This window comes from Phoenix dactylifera, chromosome 12, assembly GCF_009389715.1.
Source record: "Phoenix dactylifera cultivar Barhee BC4 chromosome 12, palm_55x_up_171113_PBpolish2nd_filt_p, whole genome shotgun sequence".
Taxonomy (NCBI): Eukaryota; Viridiplantae; Streptophyta; class Magnoliopsida; order Arecales; family Arecaceae; genus Phoenix; species Phoenix dactylifera.
In genome coordinates, this window is record NC_052403.1 from 3705578 (window position 1) to 3717961 (window position 12384).

General features: G+C 40.6%; 1 protein-coding gene across 1 annotated transcript; it reads left to right on the plus strand.

Annotated features, from left to right (window-relative positions):
- The first annotated feature begins 1985 nt into the window (after window positions 1-1985).
- LOC120112781 (ethylene-responsive transcription factor WRI1-like) lies at window positions 1986-8961 on the plus strand. The gene is made up of 8 exons (XM_039132666.1): window positions 1986-2133; window positions 2346-2441; window positions 2649-2657; window positions 2869-2957; window positions 3070-3194; window positions 3316-3392; window positions 4634-4995; window positions 8878-8961. The coding sequence occupies exons 1-8, from the start codon at window positions 1986-1988 to the stop codon at window positions 8959-8961; spliced, it is 990 nt and encodes a 329-aa protein (XP_038988594.1).
- Window positions 8962-12384: the final 3423 nt, after the last annotated feature.

The following is a 12384-nucleotide window of genomic DNA, read 5'->3' on the forward strand; positions in this document are numbered from 1 at the left end:
CCAGTGAATAAGCAATGTGGACTAAATACAGTGAAATCCGATATTGTACAATTTTTGAATAACTTAATTCAAGCCTTGTGCCTACATTCCGGGACTATTATCTATTGCATAGTTTTCATCTATATATATATATATATATATATATATATATATATATATATATATATATATATATATATATATATATATATATATTGGGACAAGTGGACTTAGCTCAGATACAGGGCAAGCACTTGCACCCAAATTTCCCACACCTATCTGAACACCCTCCACGTATTCATGGATGATGTAAACAATGACGTAGTGGTTTCAAATTGGATACCACGTGGTGGTGCAGTGTGAGCTCACGTGAGCAGGAGCACGAGTCGTGGACGTATCCCCCGGATCCTGGGTTCTAAATTGTGGGGTGTCTTATTAACCGTACCTCCTTCCATTCATTTGAACCCCGGCGTGGGAGGACGGCGGACAAAATCCAAGCCGCGGTGGGGAGAGCCTTTTTAACTCTATTTACAAAATGAAATTTAAGATTTTAAAACTTAGAATCTTAAAAAGATCCGCAATTATCTTTTTTTTCCCGTTTACGATATAAAGGTCTTTATTTCAAACTATGCAGACAGGAGCCCCATGATTTCAGCAAATAGAAAACTGCCACGTTGTCCAAAGTTCATGTCGTTCTCCGCACAACGGACAGACCTATCCTCCAAACAAACCCATAAAAATTTCTCTGCGAAAACCTGATTGGCCGACACCGCCTCATCCGCTCGTGCAAAATGCATCATACGTGTCTATGGCCCATATATTCAATCCCCTCCATATTTTCTCCTACGCGTCGGAAGCAGGCACTATATGCCGACAACATCATCGTTGTGGAAACCCAGCGAAGGTAATTGGGCAGATTCTTCGGAAGGAGCCAAAAAAAGGGCTGATCATCCACTTCTAGAGAACATCATAAGGCTACTAAAAAAGTGTGGTATCTTTCAGGCCTGTGCATGTCTACTACAAGGCAAATAGAGTTGCACATTGAATTGCCTTTTTTTGCTGTCCATCATTCTAGAAATTTTTTTTAGATCCATTTTGTATTTGTTTCTCCATCTCTGAGTTGTATCTTTTCTCTTGATTCTGAGCATGCGATGTACTATGGGGAGAAGGAGAAAGCAGGAAAAAAAAAGAAAAGAAAAGAAAGGAGAAGAAAAGAAGCGGTGCGGCCCCTTGTCAGTATCCGACCGTGAAGTGTGAACTAAAAAGAATCGGGAAAAGAAAAGCCTCCTACTTTTTCTTCTCTCTCTCTCTCTCGCATGGGCTTTATTCGAGTCGAGTGCTTCATTACCATCTTGACAATGAATTACCATCACAGAATTATAATGGAGTCGAAAGAGTCTGTTTTAGATTTCAAATAAGAAGGCGGCCATCCTGACAATGAACATTACCATCACAGATCGAATTACTTGAATATACCACCATTTTACTTGGAAAATGTTAGGCCACCATTTATTTCATTTCCCACGTCACTAATTTAAAGCTATCAGTTTGGTCAAACGGTTACTTGTTTCAGAGAGAGAGAGAGAGAGAGATTCCAACACGGGCCAGCTGAGCTTGAGAACAAGAGAGAAGTGGAGACCACGAGTTCCATATTGGTGGCATGGGAAACCTTTTGCCCAGTGTTGAGCTCTCTCATGCAAATCCCTCGGGTCATTTGGACTCTTCCGAGCTCAGTAGCGGTGGGTCTTTAAAAGAAGACCCCCAGTAAACCTTAAGCAAACTCACAACTCTCTCCTTCGGATCCATTTCAGCACTCCAAAAGGTGGGGTTAAATCCTCCTCACAAAAACCTCAAGTGCTGAACAGCACACTCCCTCCTTTTTCTTCTCCACCTCCTCCCGTCACCATATATAATCCCCTCTTTGGTGAACCACCATCAGCCAACCCAACACAGTAGAAACAATTAAGGACTCCCTTTCCTTTCTTAGCTGCTAGAACATTACCTACATGGAGAAATCACCTCCCTCTCCTCCTCTCCCATCATCTCGTTCCTCTTGCACTCCACCTTCCAATCATGCACCCCTTTCTTCTCCTAACGTGATCCCTGTGAACAAGCCCAAGTCGAAGTCGAAGTCCAAGCCAAAACATAAGAAAGGTAAGAACCCAGATAAAGCACATCTGGACAGTATCAAGAGAAGAAGCTCTATCTACAGAGGAGTCACAAGGTAAACCAACTTCTTTGAAAAAAAAAAAAAGATTTTTCTTTCCTTATTTCTTTCTAAGGTGGCTCTAAATAAACATTTTTTTTCTGAATTTGAAATGATTTTTTTTCTGTTATATATGTATCATGTTGATGCTAACTTGCAGTGCATGTCATCAGGCACCGATGGACTGGGAGATTTGAAGCTCACCTGTGGGACAAGAATTGGCAGCACCCTGTCCAAAACAAGAGAGGCAGACAAGGTGGAGAGGACCAACACTGATATCTTGAGATAAAACAATTAATAAGTTGACGATTGCACATTATTTATTTGATGGCTTTTGACTCAATTTTTTAGAGCTGACATTCTGAACTTGTTTCCTTTTTTTTTTTCTTCTCATTTTCGTTGGGATCTGCATGGTGATCTGGATGGGTATCATCTCCTGATGCCTCACGTCTACGCTTTATAGTTTACTTGGGTAAGCCACAATCCTGTCTGATAAAAAAAAGCTGCCACTTTTGTGGCGTTCTCGTGATCCCCACTATTAAGAATATTCACGTACAAAGCCATTCTTATTTTTTCATTAGACTTCTTGTGATTTTTCTTATAGTTTATCGTTGTTGTGTTCATCACCACAAACAACTTTTTATTGTATTTTTCATTCACATAAATGGTTTGATTTGGTGTAGGAGCCTATGATGCTGAGGCTGACGCTGCTCGAGCTCATGACCGAGCTGCCCTTAAGTTCTGCGGGCCGGAAGCAATCTTAAATTTTCCTGTAATATTTCTTTAAATGATAATCTCTTATATTACATTATTTTATATGAATCTTTATTTGAAATATCTTTTTTTAGATCATCGATAGAAAAAAATATATATATTAAATGCAGGTGGAAACGTATAGAGAAGAATCTGAGGAGATGCAAGCCATGTCCAAGGAAGAGTTGGTGGCTTCTCTTCGGCGCAGGAGCGACGGCTTCGCGAGGGGTGTCTCTAAATACCGTGGGGTGGCCAGGTTAATTAACGATAATCTTTAGTTATATAAAACTCTATTGTATATTATATTAAACAACAAATGCTTTTAAATAGACTTTTTTGGGTGGTGGCATCTGATCCACATTGCCGGATCTTGGCAGGCATCATCACAACGGCCGGTGGGAGGCCAGGCTCGGCCTGGTACTTGGCTACAAATACCTGTACTTGGGAACCTACGGTATATTTTCTCGCCCTCACGCTCTCTAATTTTATTAATTTTTGGGCTAATCATCATCATCATCATCATCAAGATCACCTTCACCATCCTGTAACAAACTTTTATGCAATGTCTCACCTCCATTCTTTTTCACAATCATATTATTTTTCAATTTGAAGCTTATAGACTTTAAATTTTGTCATGACAACTATAGAAGAGCTCATAAATCCCTATGTTGGTGGCACTCCTCATGCTCTTTTAGAAGGAAAGGAGTGAGAATCGGCTCGTCTTGCTGTCTTGCTTGCCTGCTTAATTTTTAGATTATGTCTCGGCCACTGCTGAGTTCCTCTATTTGATAGTTTTGTTATAGAGCTCTCAAACTGAGAGTAGGCATTGGCAACTCTTTTAATGTAACTATTCTTTAAAATAAAAAATAACATGTTTTAGTTAGATCTTATTAATCTTCTGTTAATTCATATGAGCTACAATGTATTACTGCAAGCAACAACGGGAACACCTTTGCTGGTGACACGCGAGATACACGTGTGTTCATTATGCAAAGTGCCCCCTCGTGGGCTCAACATATCACTGTCGGATCTCCACCCTTTGCTCTGCGCACTGTAGATCTGAGCATTCACGTGCTTGAGCTTATACACCTTTACCTGGTGTATTACGACAGCCTTAGTTTTTTTAACACTTCAGATTCTCTGGTGTGTCATCATCACATGGACCATTCAGCACCAGATAATAATAGAACTTTTTGCGTAAATATTCTTCTAAAAGTTCAAATTTGCATAGATACTCTTTTAAAAATTATATTTATTTCTGTACTCTTGTAAAATATTATTTTTGCACAAATATTTCTAGTTCTTCTGACACTATTAATAAAAATCATATTTATTTTAATTAAAAATAAAATAAAATTTTAAATTATCTTTTTTGGCCTCCATTCTATCCATTAAGGGTATTTTAATTATTGTAATTTGAAACCGTTAATTTTTTAATGGCGTTAGATGGCGTGGGTATCTATGCAAAAATAAGAATAAAAAAAAAGTAGAATAACAAAACAAGTATTTTACGAAAGTATACATGTAAATATCAATTTTGGAAAGATATTCATACAAAATTCGATATTTAGAAGAATATTCATGCAAAAAAAATCCATAATAATAATTAGTTAAGATGAATTAATTAATTAATTATTGCTATTAGAGTAATTACATGTGTTTTTTTTATAAGACTCGGATCTTTTTCTTCTCCAGAGACTCAAGAGGAGGCTGCCCAGGCTTATGATCTGGCTGCTCTGCAATTCAAAGGCCCAGATGCGGTGACCAACTTTGATAGCTGTTTATACGTGAACTACCCTCGACCATGCGTAAAGCTACCACCAAGGCCTCAGATCAGCCCACCCCAGGAGCCCAGGGTTGGGCCTATGGAACCAAGGGAGTCCATTGATCAGACGGTCCCAAGTGAAGACATCTGGGATGCCATCACATGGAGCACCATTGGCATGGACATCTCCAACCACGTCGGCTTTGAGGGTGACATTGAGCAGCTCTTTGAAGGGTTTGAGACCTTCAGCTCCGGTGCCAGCGAGGGTTCCTTGGAAGGAGAGATAGGGCAAGTAATGGACGGTGGTTTGAAGCCCGTGATCAGCCCCAATGGATCTATGCTACAGTATCCTCTAGTCCACATAGGTTATGGGTCAGGTCCGCTCTAATACCATTTGTAACAACCTAAGACCTCACCCAAAATAGCTAATTGGAAGTTATTGTTTGGATTCCTTGATCCTGTATAAGTACTCAAGATTTATCCAGCGAATAACCGACGTGGGACTAAACACACACCCGCACAGATCCTCACAGAATCTCAAGTAAACTCAATTTCCTACCCTCTTCGAATTAGTGTCTGCCCTTAGGAATCTTGGCATCTTGTCTATCTTTGAGTCTCTGAGGCTGTATTGGTGAAGGATGTTTGTGTTTTGATGTAATGAGGAATCTCTCTCTCTCTCTCTCTCTCTCATGCGAACATAGATCTTTGATAAATCCATAGTGAGCAAGGTCATGTCCGCTACTTTAAAGGGTGATCCTTTTGTGACCGGACTATACCTTGGTAACCATAATATTAATCTGTAGCCAGATTTTTTTTATACAGCCAAACAAACTTTTATAAAATTCTGATCTTAAATCCTTAAAGTAAATAATATAATAATATAATTGTGATAGTGTAACAAAAAATACATAGAGGTCGTTTAATTTTTATATTTTTTAATTTCAAAAACAACTCTAATCGATACTTCATTAAAGAATCAAAATATTCTTGTAGTAATCTTAATTAGATTCTCTCTTAAAAAACCAGAAACATGTTATAATTCTATAGAAGAAAGAATTCTATGTTAGCGGCTAAAGAAAACATTTGTTTTCGTAACTCCTGTAATCCTATATACGATCATTGGTGTCATTTTCTAAAACTATAGTTTGCATGTATCTCTTTTGTTATAGAGCTGATGGATCATTTTATGCGAGGGTCAAGTACATTTAAAGTCTAAAAGGGGGAGAGAGAGAGAGATTTTTACTTGGACATCTTGAGAACCATACGACCTTGGTTCAAGATAGAGGACAATGGAAAGTAGTTTTGAGTCTAATGCATTTGAGTAGTCTCGTTGAAAGATTTTGATTTCATTCACTACAATGCTTTTAACAAAATCTTACAGTTTTTTTTTGTTTCCAGAGGTAAATAGTAATCATACTTTGTATATTACTATTATGATGAGAGACATGATGGAGTATGTGCATGATCTGGTGGGCTCTAATGCAACACAAAAGATATTTGAGGACATGGCGAGAAGTAAATCTAGATCAAGACACACCATAGAAGGGACATAGTTGGAGCCATAATATTCTTAGTGTGACGGCGCAGTCTAGCGGAAAGATTTTATTCAAAAAAACTCTGATACTATGAACAAAATTCAAAAATTTTGATTGTTCAAGGAGGAAAATATTAGTCATGCTTTTATAGAACTAGTTAATATGTTAAATCTACTATTTGATTGCCCCCATTTTAGAGAATATTTCTCTAAAAAAAAAGAAGAAATCTAGAGAGATGTGGGGAGAAAGCTGGACGACGCAGTGTGAGGAGTAAAAAGTGATTCAATGTCTCTTGCTATGCGACATCTGTCGGATGCTGAAAGACTGCAGCGCCTTCTAAGCAGTGCATGTGTACTGAAAGACGAACAGAACTGCAGACTAGATCGCATCCTATGCTGTGCAGCATTTTGGAGAGATCTATTGGCCACATTAGGGCCCCTCCTCGTATTTGTGCCAGATGATAGCCATTGATTCTGCTGACTGCACTTACACTAGAGTAGGATGGGCAGCCATTGTACTTAACAAAAGAGAGAGAGAGAGAGAGAGAGAGAGAGAGAGAGAGAGAGAGAGAGAAAGGTGATTCAAAAGCTAGAAATTACAATACGGAGATTACATATAGATTAAAGGTAAATTGGATTGAATAACTTTTCATCAGGGAAAGTTCTCTTCAAAAGTTTTTATTTCATTAATATATCAAAAGCTATATCTTCGCATGCTATGTAAGACATGACTTCTTCTACACCTAATTCAAGCATTATACGGTTATTATTATTAAAATATTTGATTGTCCAAGATCGAAAGCCGCAAGACTTGATCTCGTCACTAGAAATTTGGGTTTCTTTTCCCCGAGAAAAGGGACTGATTCGAATCTTTTTCATTCCGGGCGTTGCAGCGGAGTGGATGGGACTGCCGCTAGTCCGGCCGTTCTATGGCGTCAATGGGAGAGACAGCGGCGATGATGGGCAGCCGCCAACTTTGAGCGGACGTTTGTGACGACCGCTTCCTCTTTCAGAGCCTCTGTGGTACCCACTTCTGGCTTTTTATAGTTACTCACGGTCATCATTATAATCCTCTAAAATTAAAGGAAGCCATTAGCCTTGCTACTAATCTTCTCTTGTATTGGTTTAGGACGCTCCAAGTAGGGATGGCAAAATATGACCCAATCTACCAACCTGATCCATGTTCAACCTGCCATAAACAGGTTTGTATTTGGCCTAAACAAGTTCGGGTCATAAACAGGTCGATCCATTTAACCTGTTTATTAATTGGGTCGAATACATATTTTAGATGTATGACCCGTTTAACTTGTTTAACACGTTTAATATATAGGCCGGCCCGGCCTCGGCCCTTTTTATTGCTGAGGAGAACAAGTGCCCTAGCCCAACGGATACTTTGAAGAATCGAATCAAAGACAAAAACCCTAGGTGGAAATAAAACCCTTCTCGGCTTCTTCCCTCGTTCCCCTCACTCCTCGCGCCGGCCTCCTCCGGACCCCCAGCCATCCAATCCATCCCCAAATCCTCTTGCCCTCCACCATGGACGATGTCTGCGAGAGGAAGGAGTTCTCCTTCCCTCACCAGGAGGAGCGCATTCTCCAATGGTGGAAGGAAGTCGCTGCCTTCGAGACCCAACTGAAACACACCGAGTCCATGCCCGAGTACATCTTCTACGACGCCCCCCCCTCGCCACCGGCCTCCCCCACTACGGCCACATCCCCGCTAGCACCTCAAACCGACAACTCTCCAAAGCCCTTTTTATTGCAGCACCCTCCTTCCAAATCGAAGAAGAAATCTATCTTCAAAACCCTATCCTAACGAAATCCCCAAACCCCGCTCTTGCGCAGTGATTCCTTTTGTCTTCTTTCCCTGCGATCATTGTTTTGAGATGGCGGCGAAGATCGGAATGATGGATTCGGCCTACTTCGTGGGGCGGGGCGAGATCCTGGCCTGAATCAACTCCACCCTCCAGCTCAATCTCTTCACAGTCGAAGAGGTTTCCTCAATTCTTTCTCTCTTCGATGATTCTTTTTTTTTCTTGGGCTTTTTGTTTTCAAAGGTTTAGATCCGAGATCTGATCCCCTCTTGCTGCAGATCTCGAGCATGCCCGTGAATAAAGATCGCATCTTGAGCTATCGCCGAGGACGAGGCCACCTCCTTCACGGGCTCCTCCTTCGACTCTTTCAAGGACCGCAACAAGGCCACGCTCCGTGGCTCGGCTCACGCCCAATTCCACCACCACCGATCGGCGGCCGCCATCCCAGATATATGCCACCGTAGAGATCCCTGCACCGTCAATCTCGCTTCCTCCAACTCCCGCAGCCCTTCGATCTGAGCGAGACCTCTTTGCCTTATTAACTTTTATTTTTTTTTATTAAACAGGTTAAACGGATCAGGTCGAGTTACCTATTTAATAAACAAATTGGGTTCAGGTTGTAATTCCGGACCTATTTAATATAAACAAGTCGAGTTCAGATTTATGATTTTCTGACCCGACCTGTATCTGACCCGACCCGTTTTTGTCCGATCCGACCTGATTGCCACCCCTAGCTCAAGCCTTTAAATTCCGGCAGTAGTAAGTAGAGTAATATTTTTTTTTGTTTCTGTTTTGCATTTTCTGAAATGTGTGAAAATTAACTGAAGGACTTCTTTGAGTCAGGAGAGATGGAAATGCAGGGTAGGAGGGATGATAGGAACCATAATTCCCACAATTTTGATACTTATTAAGATATTGCAATCTATCCGGTAACTCCTTAGACCATGATTCCCATTATGTTTCTAATCTTTGTATGTCGCTCAACCTTTTCCTTCTTCTGCTTCATCCCTTCAGCTTGATTGTGAAAGCATGTAACTTTATTTCATGCAATGATGATAACCTTCTGTGAGGGACCAGCCCACACACGGTGGGCTGGTGGGCCAAGCCCAACGTGGCCAGCCCATCTAGAGACACCGGCGGAGTCTTTGGAAAGAGGATGGCTGTGATGGCCTGTAGAGGCGGTTATAACCGCCGAACAGAGAGATTAGCTGGAGGTGGATTCCAATCGTGTGATAGAGTTTTGCTCAGATCCATGAGCGCTGGAGGCGGATTCCAATCGTGTGATAGAGTTTAGCTCCGAATGCTTGGCCACAGAGAGTCTCTGTTGCACTTCCCATTCCTACAAGCAAGGAATTTAGCTTGTATTCCCATGGTGAAAGATAAAATATTCGTTAAATTCCAGATTCAGCCTTTGAAGCTATGTTTGGTTGTGGCTATGTTAGAATATTCTCTTTTTTTTTCAATATTTAGTAGTAAAAAAAAATAAAATGAAAAATCTTGAGAGAAAATTTGTGGTCATCGAATATCTCTCTAATCATCCTAAAATTTTCCCTACCAAGATATCCAAGTTTTTATAAGGAAAAGCAAAATAAATCTCTTGTGGTAATGTGAATTCTTAACCGTTTTTTATTCTTTTTTACTACAGAATTTTAAAAAAAAAAAAAAAACCTTCTCAGCAACTAAATATTGTCTAAAGAAAAAGACCATATTTGGTTGGATGCAAGTGGCTTCATCTCTACTTCAGGTCAGCTAATGGTTGAAGTGGTAAGAAGGCTAGAAAACTTTCCATCTATAAACTTGCATGGTAGATTTACTATTATATCTATCCCATCTTAGTTTTAAATTATAATTCAGCTGATAGAATCATCAAGCTTTGCAGACCATGATAACGATGGAAGGAAAACAGACCAATAGCCCATTGGCAAAACGGACGAAGAGGGCAAGAACAAGAGCGTAGGCAGCGAGCTCCGTCTCACCATCATATCCCATGAACGACTGCATGCGTGACGACTAAGGCTCCGAAGGACGAAAGCCTTATGAGGATTGCGGGGCCTCCCACCCTCCATAGCTTCTTGGATTCGACCCATACTCTTGTGCTCAAGGCCTCTTCTTCCTCCTTGGTCCACTCAAGAAGCTTCTCTCCCATACTCCACCTTCCATTTTCTCTGGTGTGTGGTCTCAGCACTAACAGAACATAGAAAGGACCCAAAGAGGTTATATAGATTTATTGTCTCGTGTCATCGTGTGTGCACTTAAATATTACGTACGTACGTACGTGGGGCCATATATATTTATGATTAAAATTCCATAATTTTTGCATGATCGAGTTACACTTCGCCAACAGGTAAGAGGTGGCCCCTTAAAAATTATAGTTACTTTCCATTGCTCTCTCTTTCCATTGCCAGCTACGATATCTTCTCTCTTCTCTTTCGTGTTGTTTTATTCTCTGTTTTTGTTGTTTTTGTTGGATGTACTCACATTAGACCTGCATGATATGTTAATAAAAAAAAAAAATTATAGTTACTTTCTTGTGGCATTGGAAGAGATGGCATCTAGAAATTTTATCCAGCTGTTTAATTATATGTAAACCAGCTAAGAATAATGCATCGTTTGTTGATAAAAAGGAGAATGACACAAAGTTTAAGAATAATGCATCGTTTTGTAATAAAAAAGAGAATGATGCATCATCATTTAACATTTTAAAACTAACTAGTGAACATGTTTGAAGGACACGAAGAGCGTTGGAGGAAATTAAGGGTGCTTCCTTTGAAATTGGAGCTTAAAAAAAGAGGCATGAGCTGGTTGGGCCTAGCATTGGGGCATCAAATTTTGGTCAGGAACGGTGTTCTTTCCCATTGCAACAAGATAAAATATATGGATCAGCTAGCGGCAGAGGTCGGACTTCACCTAGGATTCTGCATACGGAATTTTTATATTTTTTACTTATGCAAGCTAGAAAAGAATGAAGAGCTCGACCTCTCTCTTCCTACCAACCCTTTCGCTGGTAGTAGGTGGCAGCCGCGATGGCCTATCCGACAGAGAACTCGGAGGAAGTGCTGGAATTGGCGACTTCCTTTGAGTGATTTGGGATGGATTTATCAGAGAAGGAGAAGAACATGTATAGGCGAGGTCTGTCTTTGGATTGCCTTGAAACTCCAGCATTTGATGCGATCAGGGAGGTTGGAATCTTCTTCTCCACCTCCACCACAATCGGTCGATCGAACGCGATCAACAGGCAGATGGGCTTGGCCTCTTCAGGCCGGCCCATTAGCCCAACGAACTAAGTGTGCAAGTATAATACAAAAAATAATAATTTATATCACGTGTTCTTCCTTTATTGCTCTTAAAAAATTAAGAGCAAAGATGATATCCGTAAAAGTTTATATATTATATATTAAATTTTGATTCTTTACGTCTCATAATGCACAATGCGATAAAAATGTCTTTTTAAAAAGATCATACGCAATCTGTTTCGTAATAGTTCGTCTCAGGATCCAAGATTTGTTCTGCGGGAGTTGTTGACTCTGCAAGCCCAATTGCTCTCGTTTTCTCCTTGAAAACGATCTTAACCTATTTTAATATATCTTTGAATCTCACACCAAAACTACGTACAGCGAGTCTACAGTCTTACCAAAAAGGGTTCATCTCGTCAAAATTACTGGCCAAATCGGCCTCTCACAATCGCCCGGCCATTACCCAAAATGGAGATCTCCCGTTCAAACACACCTAAGGCTGCAAATGGGTTGGGTTGGCCCGAGACCCGACCCGGCCCGACCCACGTAGACCCGACCCGACCCCGAATTGTAAGACCCGCGGGTCCGGATCGGATCCTAAAATTGGACCCGAATCATATTCTGGGTCGGGTCTGGATTTACCGAATGGACATCCGATCCGAATGGACCCGAAGAGAGAAAGAGAGAGGGAGAAAAAGCAAAAGAGAGTTTCTTTTTTTTTTTTGTGTGGGTCGTGGCACTATTGGTCCGTCAGGATCCTCTCTTGGTCTATTACACTGTTTATACCTCTGGGTTGTGTCTCGGTAGCTGGCTTTTTTTTTTTCCTTCGATTTTTTTGTTTCTGTTTTTTTTAACTTTTACAGGGAGGAAGTGAGGGAACACCGATCTGAATATGGGTCATGTGCCAGTTTTCTGCAATGGAATTGGATTTTGGAAGAAGGTCTGGGATTTTTTTTTGTCCTCGTGAGAGGGGAGCTGGAGACACCAAGTTCCGTCCAATCAGTCATATGGACAAAAAATAGTGTGATATGAAATTTGGCTTGTAGACCGACTTAGTTGGTAAGTCGGGGTCATCTGTTCTGAGATCAATTGCAAGTCTTT

What these genes read in the sequence shown, in the direction of transcription:
- LOC120112781 (XM_039132666.1), top strand. Translation starts at nt 1,986, where the DNA reads ATGGAGAAATCACCTCCCTCTCCTCCTCTCCCATCATCTCGTTCCTCT. An exon ending in CCTGTACTTGGGAACCTACG is followed by an intron (nt 3,393 to 4,633) that starts GTATATTTTCTC and finishes TTTCTTCTCCAG; the next exon opens with AGACTCAAGAGGAGGCTGCC. An exon ending in TGGAAGGAGAGATAGGGCAA is followed by an intron (nt 4,996 to 8,877) that starts GTAATGGACGGT and finishes AATTAACTGAAG; the next exon opens with GACTTCTTTGAGTCAGGAGA.